The sequence below is a fragment of the Polypterus senegalus genome, chromosome 11 (genome assembly GCF_016835505.1).
Source record: "Polypterus senegalus isolate Bchr_013 chromosome 11, ASM1683550v1, whole genome shotgun sequence".
NCBI lineage: Eukaryota > Metazoa > Chordata > Cladistia > Polypteriformes > Polypteridae > Polypterus > Polypterus senegalus.
The window spans coordinates 165456344-165481237 of record NC_053164.1 but is presented as its reverse complement, the minus strand read 5'-3'; the positions used below and the strand labels follow the sequence as shown (position 1 = coordinate 165481237).

Here is a 24894-nt window from a genome sequence, read left to right as displayed (position 1 = left end):
ACTTAAAATAACAGCCACTCTTGTGAAATAAAACTCCTCGGTTCAAGAACAACATTCAGGTTGGGAATTTGAAGGGCAGCTATGAAAATGTAGAGTGAAACAGAATTCAAAGACATTCAAGATAGAATGCTACAATTAAGAAAAGGGTACAAAACAATATCCACGTGCACAGATGCTCTAGAATTTTAGAAAAGGACACCTTTCAAAACTCTCCGAGCTAGCAAGAAGAAGACTTGTGAGTGACAGAGACCACTGAGGGAGTTACAAAGCTTGGTAGCCGAGTAAAGGGGCGCCAGTCAGGCACATCAAGAGCTCCGCACAGTACTGCTTTGTATAGGAGTATGAAAAAGCAAAGCCTTTACGTAAAATGAACCATGTAAAAGCACATCTAGATTAGAGGTCATTCACGTTTTGTCTTTGAGGCAGTCGGAGATTACTTTGGCCATGTGTTCTGTTATAATCAGATGTCCAGACCCTGCTGATGACAAGCAGCCTCCCATCCTGATGTTACCACTACCATCCTTTAAGATTTGAGATCAGTGTTACATGTATGCCAGCAGATTTCTTTGAACTTTGGCCAAAATGCTGTCTTGGTCACCTCTGACCAAAAAAGCTTTTGCACATCATGTCTGATCAGGTCAGAGCACAGTTTCTGCCATTATACCGAACCCCTGGAGCAATTTTCAGGTTAAAGGCTTCGCTCAAGGTTGCAGTAGGATCCCTTCTGACACTACCAGGATTTGAACTGGCAACCTTCCAATACCAATAGCTCAGGTACCTCAAAACCTTGTTGAGTGATGGGTACAGGTAATTGTTATATTGGCAACAAATAAATACAGCAGTGTCAGTTTTAGGAAACTTGTACCAACCATCGGGGGAAAGCAGGAGCTAAGCACACAGAGAAATCTGCCAATTTACCAGACCGTCTAAACTCCCATTCTCACCTGTGATCACAAACCTTAGGTAATGGTAAACAGAGACTAAGAGTATATGCAGCCAAAATGAGGTACCTGCACAACGATGCTGGGCTTATTCTCTATTATACAAGGAGTAGCCTGGCAAACCAGGAGGAATTCTGTATAGACGTACCGGTTCTCTGGATTGAGAACAGCCAGTGGAGGTGGTACAGGTATTTAACTATTGGCCTTCCTAGATGCCTCCTCACACATGTAAGGGCTGGGGTTAGGAAGGCCTGATCAGGCCAGTTCATAGCATTGGCAGTGCAAATATCACAAGGAAAAACTGGATGAAAACGAAAAGGACTAAAGTATGCACAAAAGTGTAATCAGTAAATCATTTTAACTGATGTGCAAATCTTATATATATTATCTGGAGTTGTATTCAGTGTCTGCTGTTTATATTACACTAATGTTACTAGTCTGTGGGGGATAATCAAGGAAGAATTTCATTTTACTATGCATAAAATACATTTGTATTCAATTTTAGTATGTCAGTGGTCATGTGCACCATAAAGTGTACTGGAGAAATTCTCACTTCAAATGGTCTACCTGCTCACCAAAAAAAAAAAAAAATCCAACTCACAGTAGTTAATCAATCGATCAATAAATAAATAAATGGATGGATGGATTGTAGATTCATGGCAATATTTAAAAAGCCTTTAAAAATAACAGACTTTTAAGTGTGTTTTTGTCACATTATGCTTAGCTTTCCATTTCAAAATCTGGCAGATTAAAAAACAACACACACACAAAGAATTTTCCTGTCTATTGATTCCCTTAAAATTATTTTAAAAAAAAAATCACTTTAAATAATATGCTAACACTGAATAATTTATCCTTCATATCCCTGCCACTGAGACAGACAGTGCAATAATGCTTGGTGTTAGAGAAACAAAATGTTAGAAAATTCTTAATAGAAACATTTTTAGTTTACATAAACGAGTAGCAAATGGCAGCTATGGATTTTTATGTATCATTTCAGTTTTAATAATTAAAAACAAGAGCTCTATAATATGCAAATCTAGTTTTATTTCGTATTAAGCCTTTTGTTAAAAAGAGTAAGGTAAAAGGTGTTTTCTACTCTTCAAACTGTACATGTTATGATAGCAGTCAGTTTTTATATCAAAAATACCAAATAAGGAAAAGAAGTTAAGAAGTTAAATAAAAATTTCAAATTTCCAGTGGAAAAAGCTTCACTCTTTCATATTCTAATCAGTTCAATACTAACAAAACATATATTGCAAGTTAATAAATAGTGTATTTCTGAATAATGCAGTTGAAAAGAAATACTAATTTTACTGTTTATACAGCTTGAACTTAAACGGACACTGTCCTGTAAAGACACTGTTACTCCAGCCAGTCTTTCACTCCCTTGTCAGGGTGCTATCATATAACATCATATCACCACCAGAGATATCAAATAACACATTAAAGTCAACTGGAGGCCCAAACCTCTCAATCAACAGGTGGACATGTTCAAGAACACTAAATTTTCATACGATTGACCAAGAAGTGGATAATAAGTAGTTGGTGCTTCCCAGTGCTTTGTGGAACTCAGAGTTCAAAATTATTATATAGGAATTTATTTAACATTCCTAGATGCTGGTGCATTATGTGCACTATATGCGCTACAGATACTGTAATGCAATTAATAATGTTAGCATTCATTAGTATGGCTGTTTCAATTTACCTCCATTACAAAGGACATTTTTTTTTTTTTTAAGTTTTTTATTTTTCCTCCCCTAATGCTTCCAGCAGATTTTCTTTAAATAGTTCAGATTGTGCATGTCTAAGTTAGGCAGTAACCAAATACTCAGTTACAGATTTGAAAAGCTGAAAAAACGAAATTACTTTAAAACTGAAGCCTAATTTACAAAGTTCTTTGCATACAGCCTGAACTTAAAAGGAGCATCATACTGACTGGGGACATATTTCTCTCGTTTTCTTTTCCTCTTAGAGGAATTAACACAGGATAAATAGAGGGGACACCTTCAAACACAAGGTAACAGAACATTAGAGGAAGGGAAGTCAAGGCTTCAGACTTCCTGCTATTTCAGGAATTGTCTCAGGAACCTCTTCCCCTTATGTCCATGAGTGTTGAACATCAAACGAAGATCAAATTTAAATCTGTAAAGAAGAAAAATAATACAGTCAAAAAACTTTTACTACACCTACCTTTTACACAGCATTTTGTTCCTTTTTAGGAGTTGCGTGATGAGGCATTTCTCTAACTAGACTAAAACATTAACACTGCCCTGATATCTATTAACAATATACAGCAATAACGCCATAACACAGCGTCACAGGAACTAGTACCCAGGTAAGCTACCTATTCATATTTATTCTCAATGCATTAAGCTAACTTTACCAGTCTCCATGTAATTCAACTAATACGTGTAGCTACTATAGCTACTATAGCAATTAAATTCAAATGACAATGGTCAGAAATACACATTGAAGCTTTCTGATACTTAATATGAATTCATCCTGTTTAGACTTTTGAGTACATAACCAATATCTACGCACTCTTATTGAATTTTCCACCTACGGTTATAGAAAGGCTTAAATTCATACAAATCATGATAGATTTGTGATTTTTTTTTAATGATAAATTTATATTTCACTTAAATTTTGTAGATTTTGTAGATTATAGAGGATTTTGTCATCTGGTATTACCAACATATTTTTCTTCCTGTGCATTGGTTTTATGATTTGAATTGGATAGTGTGTGGAGAATTGAATATAGGTGCAGTGTGGTCGTAAGGATTGTACTGCTTTAGATATTTAAATTTCTTAGAGAAGTTTCTTTCTTTTGATATAATGCAAAATTTATCACAACAGAAAAAAAACTGACATTTTTAGTAAAGACTAGGGGGCTCTGCCCCCTGCTTGCCAACCCTGGGTGGGTGCTATGTGCTAGCCACTTTGTGGCTCTGCCGCTCGCATATAGGGAAGCGGATGTACAATTTAAACAGACTGTTATTTTCATGGGAATTGTTACATATGCATAATAGACCTTTTTTACATTACAGCAAGTAATTAACCATAGTAAAAAATAGTAAAATGTAATAAATTGAAAGAAAATTGGTTCATGTTGTGTTAGAAGATTTCACTGCGTTATATGCTTTTGTTCTGTTTGGCTTTGAAATTAACTCAAAAAATACTTTTTAAACTTACACTTCTACTGTAAAACTTTACCAAAAACAATATTTGAAATTAACTTTTCGTCAATATCGCTAAACCTTTGGGATGAAATATTTTAATAAGATTTGGACATAATAAGAAATACAACCAGTCCCCAACTAGATGAAGAAAAAAAATACAAGGTTATCTGCCACACAATAAAACTGATGAATGTAAAAGACTTTACCCAGAATCATAAACTCCTGGCGACTGGCACTTAGGTCCAGAGCAGGACTGTAGCATCATTAGCCTGTGGTTCATTTTCTCTAGCACCTCTTGATCAATTGTCTTGGCGATGTTAATTAGTTGGAAAGGGTCAGCCGTCAAATTGTACACCTCCACAAATAGCTGAAAACAAATCATTTGCATAGTAGTTAGGCATTAAAAAAAATGAAATTGGGAATTAACTTGCTTTACCCCAAAAACCTCTATCCACACATCCACTTTTCAAATTAATCTTATGATAATTAGGTTTTAAAATGAGCCACAGCCTAGCCTACAGTAGGTTTATTTGCACCTTTGTATGTAGAAGTTGTCTACAATTAATAAAACAAAATATGAAATTAAAACTGTTGACTTCACTGCATGCATGTAAAAAACAGAAAGAAACTGCGGTCCCTTGAGGTAATCCTCACAAACACAAGAACAACTTGTGTGTATTTTACTTTACACAGAGGGAACTCAACCCAGTACTTCATCTGGAACATGATGTAACCTAAATAGTGAAGAGTTACTTTTAACTAAAACTTTTAATAAAATATTTGAACTTTCACATATGGCATTGCATTGTCTGCGATGTGCAAAGCTGTTAGTATGCAGACAAAGGAAATTTATCACTTTTTACTTAGTAAAAATGTGGAAAGATGCAAGCAACTATGTATGTCATATATTCAACGTTTAAAGAAAATGCATTTCAAGTACTCAAAACAAGACCACAAGGTGCAAAAAAATCATGTTATTGGTGCTCTGCATAAAGGACACAATTCGTCCCTCAAATATAAACTGTCCATACAGTTATGACACAAGGATCAATTCTGAACTGCACATCTTAAATGGGAGCAGCACAGTGGTAGCGCTGCTGCCTCGCAGTAAGGAGACACTGGTCCTCGATGTGTGGAGTTTGCATGCTCTCCCCTTGTCTGCGTGGGTTTCCTCTGGGTGCTCCAGTTTCCTCCCACAGTCCAAAGACATGCAGGTTAGGGGCACTGGCAATCCTAAATTGTCCCTAGTGTGTGCTTGGTGTGTGGGTGTGTGTGTGTATGTATGTATGTCCTTTGGTGGGCTAGAGTCCTGCCCAGGATTTGTTCCTGCTTTGTGCCCTGTGCTGGCTGGGACTGGCTCCAGCAGACCCTCATGACGCTTTGTTAGGTTATAGCGGGTTGGAGAATGACTGACTGACTGACTGACATCTTAAATGGACCTGAAATTATAAACTAAAATGTAATCACTGGAAAAGAGAATACGCTGAAAACGTAATACATACACACCTAGACCAGTATTTTTGCATATGTGCAGTACTTTTTTTTTTTTTAAATATGTATGTGATGTTCCTATTGGATGGTAGCTGCAGAGTTCAAAAGCACAAACACGCTTCAATGAATTGTAATGACATCTTCATCCAGATTTCATGTTACACCTGGTGACGTCAAACACATCCACCCCATTTTGATCATCAGACTAGAGGAAGAAAAGTATCCCGATCCCTATGGCCACCTCATTTCTTTACCAAAACACTCAAAGGCTGGACCCCTGCGCCAGTAAACAACTTATTTAGCAACAGACAAATTCAGGGCAGGGTGCAGCAAAGGTAACAGAAGATGCCAGACTGATTGCTTTTTTTTTAATTTATACATTACTGGTAAAGAATTAAAGGTAAAACGTGTTAATAAAATTTAGTATAGCTGCTTTAGTGAAGTCCCTAAAGACAGCAGAGCCGCCTGTGCCACCCTGCTGAATGTGTTCAAGTTTTAAACACTGCAAATTCCAATGATAAACCTGGGATGAATGCATGTATTGAAGGTGGGAGTTCTCCACCGTGCCTCCCAAAGTTCTCTTTTTCTGTATTCTTCCATTAACAGGATGACCACTGCAGTTCTATTTAGCATCAGAAACGTTTATTTTTTTATTGAGTGTTTTAATGAAGACTCACTTTAAAATTAATGAGGCATGCCCTGCAAAAAATTAAAAGTTTAATGTATACAGTATTACTTCCCACTGGACAAACATATACCAATTCAATGAAATATATATAATATTAAGTTAAAAGAATACTTCTTTTCAGACGATTTTTTAATATGCTGCTTAACACATGTATTCTATAGTGATATCCAACAAAAAATCTCATATTTTTATGGAGAACAGAGATAAATTTTCTGATGTAATGGACGTCTATGTACAGCATTGGTGGACGACAGCAAACAATGCAAAAATGTCCATAAAAAATTCTCACCTTATTTGTGTCACATATTCCACAGCGACATGCTCACAATGGGCAAAAGGGCTGCAACTATTGGCTAGAATATTGTTAAATAAATACTTTCATTAAATCAAAGCAGTGCATGCAGAAGAAACGTAACCTCACAAAATTAAGCTGTTGAATTGAAGACAAGACTCTTGACCAGTGAATGAGGGGGGAGATAGGTCAATTTATACAGTTAGCAACTCATTCTGGATCTATGCCTACATTTCCTAAATCTGCTTTTTTTCTAAAGCACCCGAAATGTTTACCTCTTATAGTGATACAGAAAAAAATACAGGTATCCACTAATACACAAGGATTTAAGTCATGACTTTTCACATTGATGACTCTTTCGATTCACTAACACAATGTCTTACTGGTATTTCTGAATGGATGAATAGTAATTTTCTCAAACTAAATAAAGAGAAAACTGAAATCTTAGTAATTGGCAATAATGGATTCAATGAGGTTATCAGAAATAAACTTGATGCATTAAAATTAAAAGTTAAGACGGAAGTAAAAAACTTAGGGGTAACCGTTGACTGTAATCTGAATTTTAAATCGCATATTCATCAGACCACTAGGACAGCATTTTTTCACTTAAGGAACATAGCTAAAGTTAGACCTCTTATATCATTGAAAGATGCTGAGAAATTAATTCACGCTTTTGTTTTCAGTAGACTAGATTACTGTAACGCACTCCTCTCAGGACTACCCAAAAAAGACATAAATCACTTGCAACGAGTGCAGAATGCAGCTGCTAGAATCCTAACTGGGAAAAGAAAATCCGAACACATCTCTCCAGTTTTGATGTCACTACACTGGTTGCCTGTGTCATTCAGGATTGACTTTAAAATACTGCTTATGGTTTATAAAGCCTTAAATAATCTCGCTCCATCTTATATATCGGAATGCCTGACACATTATATTCCAAATCGTAACCTTAGATCCTCAAATGAGTGTCTTGGGATTAATAAAGTATCTATCTATCTATCTATCTATCTATCTATCTATCTATCTATCTATCTATCTCCTTATAATTCCAAAAGCTAAACTTAAAAGAAGTGGTGAGGCGGCCTTCTGCTGTTATGCACCTAAAATCTGGAATAGCCTGCCAATAGGAATTCGCCAGGCAAATACAGTGGAGCACTTTAAATAAACTGCTGAAAACACATTACTTTAACATGGCCTTTTTATAACTTCACTTTAACATAATCCTGATACTCTGTATGTTCAATTCATCACAATAACTATTCATAGTGGCTCTAAAATCCGTACTGACCCCTACTCTCTCTTCTGTTTCTTTTTCCGGTCTCTTTGTCGTGGCGGCCTGCGCCACCACCACCTACTCAAAGCATCATGATGCACCAACATTGATGGACTGAAAGCCAGAAGTCTACGTGACCATCATCATCAGGTCCTTCCATGAAAACCCTAAATCCAAAGAGGACTGTTTGGCTTATGTTAGGTAGATTGCCCAGAGGGGACTGGGCGGTCTCGTGGTCTGGAACCCCTACAGATTTTATTTTTTTTCTCCAGCTCTTGGAGTTTTTTTTTGTTTTTTCTGTCCACCCTGGGCATCGGACCTTACTTATTCTATGTTAATTAATGTTGACTTATGTTTATTTTTTATTGTGTCTTCTATTTTTCTATTTATTTTGTAAAGCACTTTGAGCTATATGTGCTATATAAATAAATGTTGATTGATTGATTGATTGATTTATGAAGGGTTTCACTTAATACCTCTTTTCAAAGTGTATTTTAGTGAATATTTTAGTAGATGACAATGCATATTCTTGTGTGGATTATTTGCTTTTAACTTTCACTAAATATTTTTAAAACTAAATTTTGAGATTTCTTTAGACATGCGTTTTACCCGTGCCTGATTTCTCCTTACTCCGGCGACTACACTAAAGTTTAAAACCTGCCTAAAGTTTAAAAACCAGCCTAAGATTGAAAACTTGAAATTGCCTTGGATTATAAAAGAAAGTGACCCGTGTGTCCTACGCTTGAGATCGGACTGCGACAAAAGAAATCAACGACAACTTGAAAAAGACTGAACAGGTACCTTTAATCTTTGTCTTTGATTGGAGTTGGACATATTTGAGAATTACTAGAGCTCTTCGTGAGACTGTATAAATTACAGTATAATAAGTACAGTACCTTGTGGGGCACCCATGACATCTGAATCCGGAAGCCGGTATAAATACATGCAGAATGAATGCTCGGCATGGTGTGAATGAAAGTCGTGTTGAATACGATGTCACCAAGGACCATCTCCATGGCGACAGAAAGCTATTAAATTCAGTGACAACTAAACTTCAATCAGAAATGGATTACAAATACCAACAATTATATCTTATGATGAAGAACATAACAGATTTACAAAAAAAAAAAGAATCTAACTGGGAATATATAAAATCAACTATCGAGAATCCGTTCCTCAACCTGAAAAATGAATATAAAAGGTTAAGCGACAAACTGTTATCTTTCCAGAGCAACGAAGATACACGGAAATGTCACAAAAGGACTTTGATGCTAAAATGGAAACTTGTTGTATATTTATGGGAAATACATTGATTTCGGTTTTGGAAGTACACCAAAATAAAAGCCTCAATCAACAATCTGATTTTTCTGCTAACCAATTCAAGGATTACAGAATGAATACTGACATTCCTAACATTTCTCCAGATGACAGTATCTCTCAGATTTCCAGTGAAAGTAAAAGTCATGCAAGCTCAACGGTTACTTCAAGTAGTGCCATCAGATCTCAAGAGGCAGCACACGCTGTGCTGTTAATTAAAGCAGAGAATCAAAGAAAGCAACAGGCTCTAGATATAGAAGAAGCACAGTTGAAAGCACAGCTGAAAGCTAAAAGAGAACAATTAGCTTTAGAGGCAGAAATTGCAGAATCAGAAGCAAAATTGAGAGTTCTTAAAAGACGCTATCGAAGTTCAGATAAACCCAATTCTAATGATGTCCCTCAGAAACCAGATGTGGGAAGAGCAAAACCACAAGAAGCAAGTATTCATGACTTTCCATGTAACAACAGAAGTAAAAACAATCCTCAGCAATTGCTTTATCAGCAACAAAATAAAGTGCCAGCACCTTTTCAACAAGAGCATTATGGACAATGTTATGATCAATCGAAAGAACAACAAAGCAAGGCACAAGCACCTAGTGTACCCCATATAAAAGTGCCAGTATTTGATGGCGATCCATTGACTTATAAGGACTTTATAAGAGCATTTGACTGAGCTATTGAAAATAAATCGAATTGAATATAAATTGGACTTTTTAGCACAGTTTACTAAAGGTTCACCTCACGAGATTGTCACCGTTAGAAGGTTATCAAAAAGGCTGAATGAAGCCCGAAAGCCTTTATGGAAACCAGCTACGGAAAGCAGATGCCTATATGAGAAAAGACAAAGGGCGGCCGCTAATAAAGCCAAACGATGGCGAAGGTCAGAGTGATTATGCAAACTTTCTTGGCGGAAGTACAAACATTATACCCAATTTACAAAGTGGACAACAATTTGAAAGTATGGATAACCTTCATACTAAAGTCTCCAAACTCCCTCAAGACCTACTAGCACCGTGGCAATGCAAAGTACAGAGTAATGAAAGTACAGAGAGCAGGTGAACCCCTCTTGCCAATCCAGTAAACTTTCTGGATGAACAGACAACATCAGCTTTGGATCCCACATACAGTTCAGCTCCACAAAGCCATACCTTTGACAAGGAAACGGAAGAGACTGATCAAGAGAAGTATCCTTTGAAAGATGTCCTGAGAGAAAGCAGTTTTGCTACAAACTTTTCTTCTGCGGGCAAAAAAATGGATAAAGACACCTTAGTCAAAACAGCGGAGATGGCTGGACGTACTAGCGGTAAGCACGGTCTTTTTTGCAATGAAAATCACGATCTTAATGAATGCAGTGCAATTCAGACATTAACTTATGAAAGTAAAATTGACTTTTTGAAATCTAAAGGCTTATGCTTTAAGTGCCTTAAACAAGGACATTTTAGTAAAGACTGTGAAGATTAAATGTCAAATATGCTCTCAGTTACATCCAGTAGTTCTGCATATGAATAAGGAAAAAGGCTCCAATGATAAAGCCACACCTCCTAAACAGCAAAATGCTATGTCGGAAAAGAAGATTTCCTCAGCCCAAATTTCTGTTGAGGCATTAGAGACTTGTTCTGATACCAGGGCCGGTAAAGAGTGTGCTTTAGCAGTGACTCCAGTTCAAGTTAAGTCTGAAACAAGTGAAAAAACGTGTAGAAACATATGCTCTAAAAGACTCTGGCAGCTCAACTACGTTTTGCACTGAAAGTTTGTAAAAGCAGTTAAATGTTTCTGGAAGAAAGTCTCACATCTATATCAGCACTGAAGAAAGAGACAAAGTGAATAGACAGAAATTAGTGAAGTGTACAGTCTTAATGGAGTTACAAGTCTGGGCAATAAAAGAAAATACATTTTTTCATGCACCAAAAGTGTACACAGTGAACTTTGTACCAGAGAAAAGGGTCAGCATCCCTAAAGAAAAAGATGTCAAGAAATTGTCTTATCTAAAAGACGTGCATCAACCCCAGATAAATGCTGACCAGAGCAATAATATTATAATTACAATTCTATTATTAATATTGCTGTTGTTAAGTACAAATGCCCGCAAAGTCATGGAACCATGGCACATCACACATAGTGAAGATGAAAGACTTATGCTGTGAAAACATTCCAAGGGTGGATTGTCAATGGATTTATAAAGGGCTCAGACAAAGAAAGACTGCAAAGATGTTTAGTCAACATTGTGACAATAATGGAGATAGAGCAAATGCTACTCCAGCAATACAATATAGACTTTTCAAGCACAGTTGTGAAGAGAAGGAGGACATTAAATTCATGTGCATAGCTTCAGATACTGCAAGGCTAGTAGATGGACACCATTGCATTAATTTACCTTTTAAAGATGAGACTCTTAAAGTGCCAAACAATCATTGTGTTGCAGAACAACATGCTATTGGACTTAAAAAGAAACTTAAAAAGTATCCAACATCCCATGAGGATTACAAAATTTCCATGAAAGACATTTTAGACAAAGGATATGCCATCAAGGTAACCACTGAACAGTTAACCCTTGAAAAAGAGAATGCCTTAAGAGGCACAGCTACATAGGAAGCAGTTAACACTGTGTTAAATAATTTTTATGTTGATGACTGTTTAAACTCAGTTGCTAATGAAGAACAAGCCATAAAATTTACCCTGTGCTTAAAGGGAGGATTTTATCTTACAAAATAGATAAGTAATAGCAGAGCAGTCTTGCTGAAGAAGACCGGGCAATAGATCAAAAAGACTTAGACTTAAGTCATGATTTGTTACCAGTTGAAAGAGCCTTGGGTGTACAATGGTACACACAGACTGACAGTTTCAAGTTTCAGGTGAAGCTGCAAGATAAGCCTGCTACAAGACATGGTATTATGTCAGTGGTCAGTTCAATATACAACCCACTTGGATTTTTAGCACCAGTCATACTGCCTGTTAAGTTTATTCTAAGAGAACTGTGTAATGCATGGGATCAAGAAGTGGAAGATAAATATGTTCGGCAATGGAAAAAATAGATGGATGATTTGCAGCGACTTGTGGATTACAATGTAGACAGGTGCTTTAAACCGCCTGAATTTGGGCAAATAATAACCGCACAAATGCATCATTTTGAAGATGCCTCAGAAAATGGGTATGACACGGTTTCCTACCTCTGTGTGACTAACAAAGAAAATGAGAGACATTGTTCATTTCTAATGGGGAAATCAAGAGTGGCATCACTAAAATCTGTCACTATACCAAGGTTAGAACTTACAGCAGCAGTGGTAGCAGTCAAAATGGACAAAATGTTAAAACAAGAACTACAGATTCCCCTGCAAGAATCAATCTTTTGGACTGACAGCATCACAGTACTAAGGTACATTTCAAATGAAAGTGCATGCTACAAAACTTTTGTTGCCACCAGAATCGCAGTGATAAGAGAGCACACACAACCCTCACAATGCAGATACGTCGCACCTTTAACAAAATCCTGCAGACCAGGCATCAAGAGGATCGACAATTGAAAGCTTCTTCAAAAGTAAGACTTGGATACAAAGCCCAAACTTCCTGCAGCAACCAGAACATGAATGGCCTAAGAGACCAGACGAAGTGGACCTGCTTATTAATGACGCTCTAAAAATCAAAAGGTGTGTAGTTAATTTTGCAAACGTAGAAGAAAAAAATCGAACCAGTAAAAAGACTCGTAAAATACTACTCAAAATGGTACAATATAAAGAAAGCAATAGCTTGGTTCCTTAGATTCAAAGAAGTGCTACTGCATCTGAAAGAAGAGAGAAAGTAATTTAATATGCAGTCAGTCAATCTGGAGACAGCCCAAAAAAACAAAAGACACTAATCACAGAACATATGAAAGACTACAAATTATCAATGAGACTAAAGCCACTGTCTCTAAATGACTTTTCTAAAGCAGAAGACAAACTTATTGACCTCAGTCAACTACAAGCTTACCCAGAGGAGGTTAAAGCCTTGCACAAAAATCAGCTTGTAAAGAAAGGTAAAATCAACAAACTGGACCCAGTCCTGCAAGATGGAATATTGAGAGTTGGAGGAAGACTCAGCAAATCAGCTATTCCAGAAGAAGCAAAACACCCTGCAATTTATCAGAAGGATTCGCATATTGCTACTCTAATTATGCAACAAGTTCATAAAGAAATTGGACATTGTGGGCGAAATTATAAGATGCTACACCCTGTAACTCCTGGGTAAAGACAATGCCAGATGCAAAAGGGGCAGTCAGAAGAGTTTGTGTGCAGATCTAGACCAGCACACTGGACAGACTTGTGAACAAACTGTGCCTGCTCCAGGAAGCAACAATGATTGAAATGACTAATTTTTCTTTTTGCATGCCTAATTTTAAGTTTAGTGCTTGTGTTATTATAGTAGAGTTTAAGTTCTAAGTTCCTTAAGTTTACTGTTTAGTATAGTAGAATTTAAGTTTTAAGTTTCTAAAGTTTGGTTTAACTTCTGTAGAGTAGTGAAGGCTCTTAATAAGTAAAGTTAAAGTAATTGATTTCTGCCCTAGCATAAACAATTAGGGTCCGGATGTGTAAGAGCCATTTTCCTAGTTATACAAGATTCATGAATATTTTAGTAGATGACAATGCATAGTCTATAGGAGGTTCCTATGACCCCTGTAAATAGAATTGTATTGGTGTATTCCTGCCATTTCTAACAGCTTTGAGTGAACAATGTTCTTCAGTTAGTGACAGCCTTGCCTTGAGTAAGGTATGGAAGGCATAAAGTTTTAAATCGTGCCTGAGCACATGCCTATGTGCCAACCGGCCTACGGGCCTTTTGAGTTTGAAGTAACTCGTAAAACAGCATTTATTTAAGTGTTGAACCGTATGCTATATCTACTCGTGCCGGTTAAAGTGTAAAGATGTCAGTTTTGGTAAATTCAAGTCCTTTGAGTATCTCGCCGTTATTATTCATGGAGATTCTCAATTTCTAGTATTATCCGTGTACAGAGCTCCTAAATACAATGCGTCTTTCTTTGAGGAATTCTCAGACTTAATGTCAATTTTAATTATGAACTATGACACACTCTTAATAGTCGGCAACTTTAACTTTCATATCTATAATCAGTGTGACAAAAAAGTAAAAGAATTCATGAACCTCCTGGACTTGATTTGAGACAGCTCGTCAATCAGCCTACACATAAAGCATATCATACGTTAGACTTAGTAATTACCAAAGGACTAAAAATTGATGTAAAGCAGGTCATTGATATTGGTCTATCAGACCACTTTCTTTTACTGCTTAATAAAGAAATAATGATAGAAAACATTCATGAGAAGCATATTGTTAAAAACACTTCTTTGATTCATCAGCAGCCTTAAAACTTACAAACATTCTAAGCAATCAGTCCGTTTATAGTGCTAACTATAATAGCAAGGTGGAAAAATGTAATACTAAGGTGAGAGCTGCTGTTGACATAGTTGCACCTGAAAAGACAGTTAAAAAATCTTCTAGCATTGTTATACCATGGAAGACCCAAAGAGTGTCTGATTTAAAGAGAACATGCTGGAGAGCTGAGCGTGAATGGAGGAAAACTAAAGTAACTATCCACTATGAAATAATGAAGGTTAAAATAACAGAATACAATAACACAGTCTGGTTTGAGAGGCGCTGCTATTTCTCTAAGATTATAAATAACAATGCTAGTAATCCCAGAGTCTTATTCTCTACGATTGATTGTTTTCTAAACCCAGGTAACACAAAGGAATGCCTCCAAAATACCTCCAGTGAAACCTGTGAGGGTATTGCTGTATTCTTCAATCAAAAAATTAATGATATTAGAAATAATATAGTATATCTCCCCAACACTGCGGATCCTCCTGAGCCCCAGTACTCCGTTATAAACAAATTAAACTCTTTCACTAGGATAGATTTACCTGATTTACATAAAATAATTTCTCAACTGAGACCCTCCACCTGCGTCCTTGACCCAATACCAACAAGTTTTTCAAAGAAGTATCAGGCGTGCTAATTGATAATATTCTTGACATAGTAAACTCGTCATTAGATACGGGGGTCTTCCCAGACTGTCTTAAGACTGCTGTAGTTAAACCCCTACTCAAGAAAAATAATCTTGATCCCTCTGCTTATGAAAATTTTAGACCCATATCTAACCTGCCTTTCTTAAGTAAAATTTTAGAGAAGGCAGTCATTATGCAGTTAAATAACCATCGCAATAAACATGCTATTCTTGATACATTTCAGTCAGGTTTTAGAACAAATCACAGCACAGAAACTGCACTCGTTAAAGTAGTAAATGACTTGCGGGTGAATGCAGACAGAGGCCATTTATCTGTTCTCATCCTCTTAGATCTGAGTGCCGCATTTGACACCATTGATCACAACATTCTTAGAAATCGCCTTAGTCAATGGGTGGGCCTCTCTGGCAGTGTCTTAAATTGGTTTGAATCCTACCTGGCAGGTAGAAAATTCTTTGTTAGTTGTGGTAATTACAACTCAAAGACACATGATATCCGATATGGTGTTCCACAAGGCTCTATCCTGGGTCCACTGCTCTTCTCAATCTACGTGCTTCCATTAGGTCAGATTATCTCGAGGCACAACGTGAGTTACCACAGCTATGCTGATGACACACAGCTGTATTTATCTATAGCACCTGATGACCCAGACGCTGTTAATTCACTAACACAATGTCTTACTTGTGTTTCTAATTGGATGAATAGTAATTTTCTCAAGCTAAATAAAGAGAAAACTGACATTTTAGTGAATGGCAATAATGGAGACAATGAGATTATTAGAAATAAACTTGATGCATTAGGATTAAAAGTCAAGACAGAGGTAAAGAACTTAGGGGTAACTGTTGACTGTAACCTGAATTTTAAATCGCATATTAATCAGACCACTAGGACAGCATTTTTTCACTTAAGAAACATAACAAAAGTTAGACCTCTTATATCATTGAAAGATGCTGAGAAATTAGTTCACGCTTTTGTTTTCAGTCTTCTAGATTACTGTAATGCACTCCCCTCAGGACTACCCAAAAAAGACATAAATCGTTTGCAACGAGTGCAGAATGCAGCTGCTAGAATCCTAACTAGGAAAAGAACATCCAAGCACATTTCTCCAGTTTTGATGTCACTACACTTTGACTTTAAAATACTGTTTATGGTTTACAAAGCCTTAAATAATCTCGCTCCATCTTATATATTGGAATGTCTGACACCCTATTTTCCAAATCGTAACCTTAGATCCTCAGATAAGTATCTGCTTAGAATTCCAAGAGCAAAACTTAAAAGAAGTGGTGAGGCGGCCTTCTGCTGTTATGAACCTAAAATCTGGAATAGCCTGCCAATAGGAATTCACCAGGCTGACATGGTGGAGCACTTTAAAAAAACTGCTAAAAACACATTACTTTAACATGGCTTTCTGATAACTTACCCTTCATCTAATCCTGATACTCTGTATATTCAATTCATTATAATAACTATTCATGGTGGCTCTAAAATCCATACTGACCCCTACTCTCTCTTTTGTTTCTTTTCCCGGTTTTCTGTGCTGCCGATCTGCGCCATCACCACCTAATCAAAGCACCGTGATGTCCTACATTGACGGATTAAAAGCCAGAAGTCTGCATGACCATCATCATCAAGTCCTTCCAAGAGAACCCTAAATACAAAGAGGACTGTTTCATTTATGTTAGGTAGAATGCCCAGATGGGACTGGGCGGTCCCGTGGCCTGGAACCCCTGCAGATTTTATTTTTTCTTTCCAGCCGTCTGGAGTTTTTTTTTTCTGTCCTCCCTGACCATTGGACCTTACTCTTATTCTATGTTAATTAGTGTTGTCTTATTCTAATTGTTACTTTGTCTTTTATTTCTCTTTTCTTCATCATGTAAAGCACTTTGAGCTACATTATTTGTATGAAAATGTGCTATAAAAATAAATATTGTTGTTGTTGTATGCTTAAGGCATACAGAAGAAGAAATTAAGAACCTTTAAGTATAGAAAGAAGAAGTAAAGAACTTTTAAATACAGAAATAACTAAAGTTTCTCAAGAAAAGCTAAATTTATAGAAGATACATTTTTTCTTTTTTTTTGCCTTTTATTCTACGTGTGTAACTATTTTTTCTTTTACTCTTGTGTGGATTATTTGCTTTTAACTTTCACTAAATATTTTTAAAACAAACTTTTGGACTGTGAGATTTCTTTAGACATGCGTTTTACTCATGTCTGATTTCGCCTTACTCTGGCGGCTACAGGAATTATATTTTCAGATTACAAGGTAATTTTGGAAACAAGGCAATGTATTATGCTCACTAAGACATGAAGACTGTGTAAAGTGTTTAAAAAGAAATTAAAAAAAATCATGGATGCATGATTTAACATACATAATAAGCAGATGGGTATTTGAAAAAACACTACAGGCTATATTATTTAGCAGCAGACAAGAGATGTGTGATGATTTAGTTACATCTTCCTTAATAGAAGGTTAGAACATAACAAAATAAAAAAATCTACATTATACAGTATAATGTTGGAGGATTGCCAAAGCGATTCAGCTGCCTCTAACTTAAGCTTACACAACTAATTCCAAATAATAACTGTTTTCATATTATGCACAATTCCACGACCCCAATCCAGTATCTTTAAAACACAGTGACAATTGTCACTAATGGCAAGTGACAAAATAGAGAACACACCTAATGTATTTTAAAGGTTTTAAAAGAATGCTGGACTATCACAAAGCACTATAGATCACACAAATGTGTAGAAATGTAGCAGGAACGTAGCAGACCCCAATGCTTTACAATAGGACAGATTTAAGAATCTGCAATCGCTCTCTATTTACAACAATAAACATTATGGTAATTGGTGCACACTGCACATGCTAGGAAAATTTACATTTCATAAAAGTTCCACAAGAATTTTCCATTGTAAGAAACAAGCATTCTGACGACTTCTAGGCTTCCTTGGTGTGTGTATTTGTTGAGAACAAGGCAAAGGAGGATTTATATGACTTCATCCTGAAAACAGAATTCTACACATAATTTCTTAATTAACTGTTCTTAGAAAAACATGTTTTTGTCTTAAATTTTAATAATTGAGAACTGCCTGCCTGTTTCCCTCACAATATAAATCAATTCACAGGATTCATAGTTAAAGAGCTTGTGCTATTGTCCATAGATGGCCTTAGAGAATTTACCTAAAACATCCATGTCAATAAACACAGTTTCTCAATAAACAGGAGCAAGATCAGTCGTCTTTATTACAAATACCACTGACCAAATGCGTGCTAACATTCAATCCTCTTTCAAAATCACAGAGATTTCTTTTAGAACCATGGCAGAGCTAACAAAATAGATATGTCCATAACCACGATTGGAGGGATACTTCAATATTGCTTTTATGTTTCAAGTTATGTAATAAAGTTAGTTGAATAAAATTGCACAGAGTTTCAATTTAGTTATTGAAGTTTCACATTTTACGTTTCATTTTTATAATATATTTTTCAAAATTACTTTTAAATGTATAATTTATTGCTACGACCTTAATATAATTAAGTGCTTACATTAGTAGTAGAAATCAAACATTATTGATTGACCTTTCAGAAAAGTTGCTTATTCTATTGATACATCACATAATATCTTTGTTTAAACCACAGCATCCATATAAAGAAAAAATGTTATCAACCAAGGGTCTATTTGTAGGGTTTGCAACCAGTTTTTCTTAAAGTTTTGCTTTTTTTTATAAACCAAACATTCATATGTGATTGTTTCTTTGCACACACTTTACTCTAGTTATCATGTGTACACAGAAACCTTTACTGTCTGCAATTGTAAGTTTACTACAATAGGAATTCTTCCATTTCACATAATATATTATTTTCTTATCCACAATTTAACTGGGACAGACGCCAAACAGGAAAAGTGGGTCAGAAATTATCAATTATATTCAAGTGTGTTCAAGTCTATTGTTCTATCACACTAGTTTCAAATAAAACTTTTACGCAGGCAGAATGAACTATGGCATGGAGGATTTTATTGCAGCTTTAATATATTTTTTGAATTTCCTGATAGAAAATAGATAATTTTGTACATCTATACACCATGGACAATTTACAGAACAAAAATGTAAATGTGATACACGATGTCCACTTCTAAAATAACACAATTCAATTCTCTAAATTTTAAAATACTTTTAAAACAATATATGTTACATAATGTTTACCTCAGCATCATCAAATTCACAATACTGCAAGTCGGCCGACGTAGCAATTGTCCTCACACAAGCATAGGTGTTGTTATATGCATCTTCACACACACAATCTGGGAAACACTCCTTAAAAATATTAAGAGAAGCCAAGATAACAGGTTAGGAGCAAAAGTCATGTTCTAGGAAAATCTGTTTGTGAATGAAAACTTCATATGTTTTAAATAACAAAAGGTCTAAGCTATTACATTATGTCAACTTATGAACCAAATCTATAGGTAATGGCCATAGCATTAATAATTATATCACTTACTGCAACACCAGGACCCAGTCCAGGGCAATCAGGATCACTAACATTGTGTCCTTCTCCTTCATATTCAACCAAGATATCTGTTCTCCAAGTCATATTCTCTTGTTTGCCAGTCTGAAGTGAGAAAAAAACTATTAATGAAAGCAGCATTGAAGATCTACCCAGGGCTAATAAGAACAATGCTAGAACACCATGTTCATTAGTATAACCCATAAGTAAAAGCACACGTCAAATTTTTATATGGTATGTTGAATAATGCAATACTGCCCCACACTTACAGATTTATTAAGAACTGGTGATGACAGCCAAAGTAATTTTCTAATACTGAATTAGAATTAGACTTAAGATATAAGATGTGATCTCCCAGGTAAAAAACAAAGGTTGTTTAACAGGAATTCTGAAACAAAGGATTAATGTAAAACTAACAAGTTTGATTTCACACAAGAAGTTTTAAAGTTGGTACATATGTAAAAAAAAAGAAGGGGCAAATTTGAAAAATTAAACCACCATGAGTTTCTGACATTTGAAATTTGAATTAATTTGACTAATCCATTAAATAGTACTGTATTCTTTTTTTTTTAAACCAGCTAATAATGCAAATATAAAACCTTGCAATAGCAAATGTTACAAACATAACAGAGTGGCTCTCTGATGTACCACATTTTTAAAGTATTTTGCTACAAAAACAGATTTGAACAGTTTGTTTAAATGGAAATATTCTAAGTTATCTTGAAATTCAGTGATTCAGCAGTACATATATAATTATGTGTGAATTTTATATTTAGTATGGATTTTAAGCAGTATTTTTCAGTTACTGGATAGAAAATGTCAGAATTCATTTTAAATATGCGCATGATAAATAAATCAGATAATTCATGATATAATCATTCTTTATAAACCAAATGCTGAAATCCCTTCAAGGTTATAAACTCCCTATTTGTTGTTACACTGGGACATCTCTGCCACAAATTAAAATTCAAGCTTTGCATTGCATTTGCTTTGCAACTACAAAGAGGACTGTTTCATTTATGTTAGGTAGAATGCCCAGAGGGGACTGGGTGGTCCCGTGGCCTGGAACCCCTGCAGATTTTTTTTTTTTTCTCCAGCCGTCTGGAGTTTTTTTTCTGTTTTTTCTGTCCACCCTGGCCATCGGACCTTACTCCTTTTCTATGTTAACTAATGTTGTCTTATTTTAATTTCTTATTTTGTCTTTTATTTTTCTTTTCTTCAGTATGTAAAGCACTTTGAGCTACTTGTTGTATGAAAATGTGCTATATAAATAAATGTTGTTTTTGTATTTTGATATTTATGAATACCAATACTTGTTTACTTAAATGTCAGTTAGGTAACTATTTGATGGATATACCAGCATTTTAAAGCTGTCGTTACTGTTAGTATTTATACAGAAACTATTGTACTACAGAAAAAGAAACAATATTGTTCATTTAGATTTCTGTTTTTGCCGTGGTATAGAAAGGTATATTTCAAATTTCTTCCAGTATTGTTATTGAATACAAAAATGTTGGTATTGTGACATCCTTATCAACACCTATAGCATACAAATATGGTCAAAAGAGAGTTAACTGCCACAGATGAGTTGACCACAGATCAGAATATGAAACACGTGTGTGTTATTTCCAGTATTTCAGAAACAGATTTCCTCCTTGGAATTTCATACACTACAGAGAAGGATGCAATAAACAAAAAAAAAAAATATCCAGCAAGTTGAAGTTCTGTAGGCAGAAATGATAGAATTACTCCAATAACACATCTTTACAACAGTAGTGTACAGACGGTCATCTCTGAACCAACACAGAACCTTGCAGCAGATGGGCTAAAGCAGTGGAAGACTACACAGGATTCCACTTATCTCTGCTAAAAAATACTGAATGAAGATTGGTAGGGTCAGAGTTTAAGAACAAAACAGTATGTATCCATGCATCCATTATGCCTTGTGTCAGATGTTCAGGCTGGTTTTATTAGTGTAGTTGTGTGGTGAATGTTTTCTTGACACATATTAGGTTCTGTAATATCATTTGATCATTCTCCGACTGCCGGTGTTCCTAGGCACTGCTTGCAGTCCATGCACATCCCTTTACGGTCAAAGTTTACTCTTTACTTCAAATGGATATTTCCAACCATACAATGTACCATATCAGAAAGCATGGATCACCTCAAGCTGGTTCCATAAACTTGACCGTGACCTCGGCTGTCTACAGAGTCCCTAGATCTCAATTTAATTCAATAACTTTGGGATGTGATGCAATATGAGGTTCTCAACATGGATATGTGATAGAAAATTTGCAGGAATGGCAAGATATTGTTGATTCACCTTGGACCTAAATACAAAGGAAGACTTACAGGATGTTGTTGAATCCATGCCTTCAGGAATTCAAACTGTTCTGAAGGCAAAAGCAGGTAGTACACGTTGCTACAACAGTATACTAATACCTAAGTGGCCATTGAGTGTATACATACGGCTTCACCCCAGAGATCAATGTGAGCTCTAGAATCAGGCATCTCAACTGGGTTGGGCTCTCTACTACACATTGGAGTTGCCTCATGAGTAGATGGCAAAACGTTTGCTAAGTAATAAATGACTGTTCAAAGTATTTGGCTTTACTTATTGTCCAAGTACCATCTACTGACTATGTAGTACTATTGCAAGACTTTAGTAGTTGCATGAGGTATGATAGATATAGCTGGAGGAGTATGACAGAGAAGAAAGGTCTGCCTTATTAGAATTTAAACAATTAGAAATCACATTTCACAGTTGTTATATCACGTTTAGTAATATTGATATTAGTAACATAATAAAGACCATGTTTAAAAGAAATGCATGTCCTTTTGTGACCCCAGCACCAAAGTATCTGTAAGGTCAGTGATCAATTTGTAGCTGTGTGCTATTTGTTTACTTTACACATTAATTTAGAGTGGATCCCCACAAAGGGTGTCTAATGCCCTATGACGTTTGTATTTTTAATGGCCATAGTAACAATGTGCATTCACAGCTCAGGAAGTGGATATACTTAATTCTATGCAACGAACGAGCTGGAGAACGCTACTGCTATGCAAGCAGTGCACTGTTTATACTTGTACGTGTACTTTAAGTAAATCTGGAGGATTACACCAGGTGTCAGTGCAAGAAATCGTCACAGGGAGAAAACAACATCCGGTTTCATCAAGTTATGTTTTGAAGGAACAAAAGATGTTAAAAATAAAAATTATCTTCATTCTGATGCTGTTCAAAGAATCCAAAAAAGATGACAACAGTGACACAGAATGTCAAGACAGCATGTCATACCTTTAAATGTGCCACATTATTACGATGGGGTACAAGTGATGTCTGTATTGCCTATATGAGAAATAGATGCAAAAAAGCATCATGAAGAAATTTGCATGTCAGCATTTAAGTTTGATAATTTGCTTCACCACATCAAACCATTCATCAAACATTGAAGCAGGCAGATTGATCCTGTTGGAGATGCAAGCCTGCTATCACAAGTTGATAATAAAATAATGCAGATGTCACGTACAAAAACATGCACTCACACGGCACCCATATTTTTGCTAGTACAGCAACTCGCGCACACATTGCGTTAATTTGTGATGACGTGCTCAGAAGACGTGTCAAAAGAAAACTGGGAATGTGTGCCAGCTATAATGTATAAACCGGCCCTTACAGTATACTCAGTTTGGCTTTCTGCCATTTAAACACATTTTTCTTTTTGTTTCTTTCTGATCATGCTCTGATGCATCTAGGAAGAAAATCTAAATATTAACATCTAAAATTATGATCCTCACCTAGAAAGTGAATGTTTGCTCTCAAAGGATGAGGAAGAATAGCAACTCTAAGGGCCGGTTTATACTTCATGCTCTGAACACATACATGCAGGCATCATGAATGCCATGCATTCCCAGTGTTCATTTGATGCACCCTCTGAGCACATCTTCATATATTAACATGACGCAAGTGCCACACAGAACATATTAAATGTATGATATTCCAGCTGTCTGCACATTTAGAATCCTTAGATTTATACTTGATGTCACATTCATGATTAAATACATAAAACTATGTATATTACATTTTACAGATAAATCGTTAACTTCATTTAAATAATGAATACTGTTAATAATGACATATGGTGGCGGCACAGTGATGGAGTAGTAGTGCTGCTGCCACAGAAGGAGTCACATTCCTGGTGTTCCCTGCCTGGAGTTTACATGTTTTCCTGGTGGGTTTCCACAGTGTGCTCAGGTTTCCTTCCAAAGACATGCAGGTTTGGGGATTTGGTGATGGTAAAATGACTCTAGTGTGTGTGTGTGTGCTCGTATTCACCTTGCAATGAGCTGATGCCCCATGCAGGGATTGTTTCTGTCTTCCAGCTAGCATTCGGCACATCCGTGGATTGATGGATGTAATCATTAAAAAAAAATGCATTCTTTTCAGAGATTGGAAGGTGGCAAGGCTGTGGTAAGGTGTCCTTGGAATTTGATGGATGTTTCAAGCAATTCATAACACAGGGAAGCAAAATGTTTTCTCACCATGATAATATCTCACACTGCCACTTGGTTAAATCTTGCAGATTTATGTAAAATAAGAGCGCAAGTATGAACAGTACACACTGCTTGCTTAGCAGACGAGTCCACAGGAGCACAGTCACATCAAGTATAAACACAGCCTAAGAATAGAGCTTAAGTAAATTATGGTGTCATTCATGAGTGAGGGAATTAGCAATTGGAAGAATGACTATTGTTGCACTGTACCAGGCATTGGTGGCAAAATTCTAGGACAAAATACTTTTCAATTACCACTCTGTTTATATCCTCATTTTTGCCTATGGTTACAAGCACTGGGAAGCAAGTGGATAATATACCAACTTACTGGACTCATTCTATGTGCCAGAGGTAGGCAGTTGGCATTCCCAGGGGTGCTTTGATAAGCCCTGCTGCTCCTCCAAATTGAGTAAAGCCAGCTAAGGTAGTTTTTACATTCTGTCAGTTGCAGGATGTGTACTGGACAGTCTTCTGGATTGAGAACCAAGATTTAAAGATGTCAATACAGTGATCCCTCGCTATATCGCGCTTCGACTTTCACAGCTTCACTCCATCGCGGATTTTAAATGTAAGCACATCTAAATATACAGTGGTGTGAAAAACTATTTGCCCCCTTCCTGATTTCTTATTCTTTT

General features: G+C 36.1%; 1 protein-coding gene across 2 annotated transcripts in view; it reads right to left on the bottom strand.

Moving 5' to 3' along the window:
• Nucleotides 1–1968: 1968 nt before the first annotated feature.
• The window catches only part of gnsa (glucosamine (N-acetyl)-6-sulfatase a), a 103309-nt gene continuing 80383 nt past the window's right edge, over nt 1969–24894 (bottom strand). Inside the window, exons 11-15 of one of the 2 annotated variants that reach the window (XM_039770042.1) lie at nt 23004–23054; nt 19703–19813; nt 19408–19518; nt 4330–4490; nt 1969–3086 (exon numbers count right to left, since the gene is read on the bottom strand). In XM_039770042.1, coding sequence (XP_039625976.1) covers nt 3008–3086; nt 4330–4490; nt 19408–19518; nt 19703–19813; nt 23004–23054 — 513 coding nt within the window. In that variant the 3' untranslated portion in view covers nt 1969–3007. The remainder of the gene's footprint in view (nt 3087–4329; nt 4491–19407; nt 19519–19702; nt 19814–23003; nt 23055–24894) is intronic. The other variant, XM_039770043.1, reaches the window with a different exon arrangement.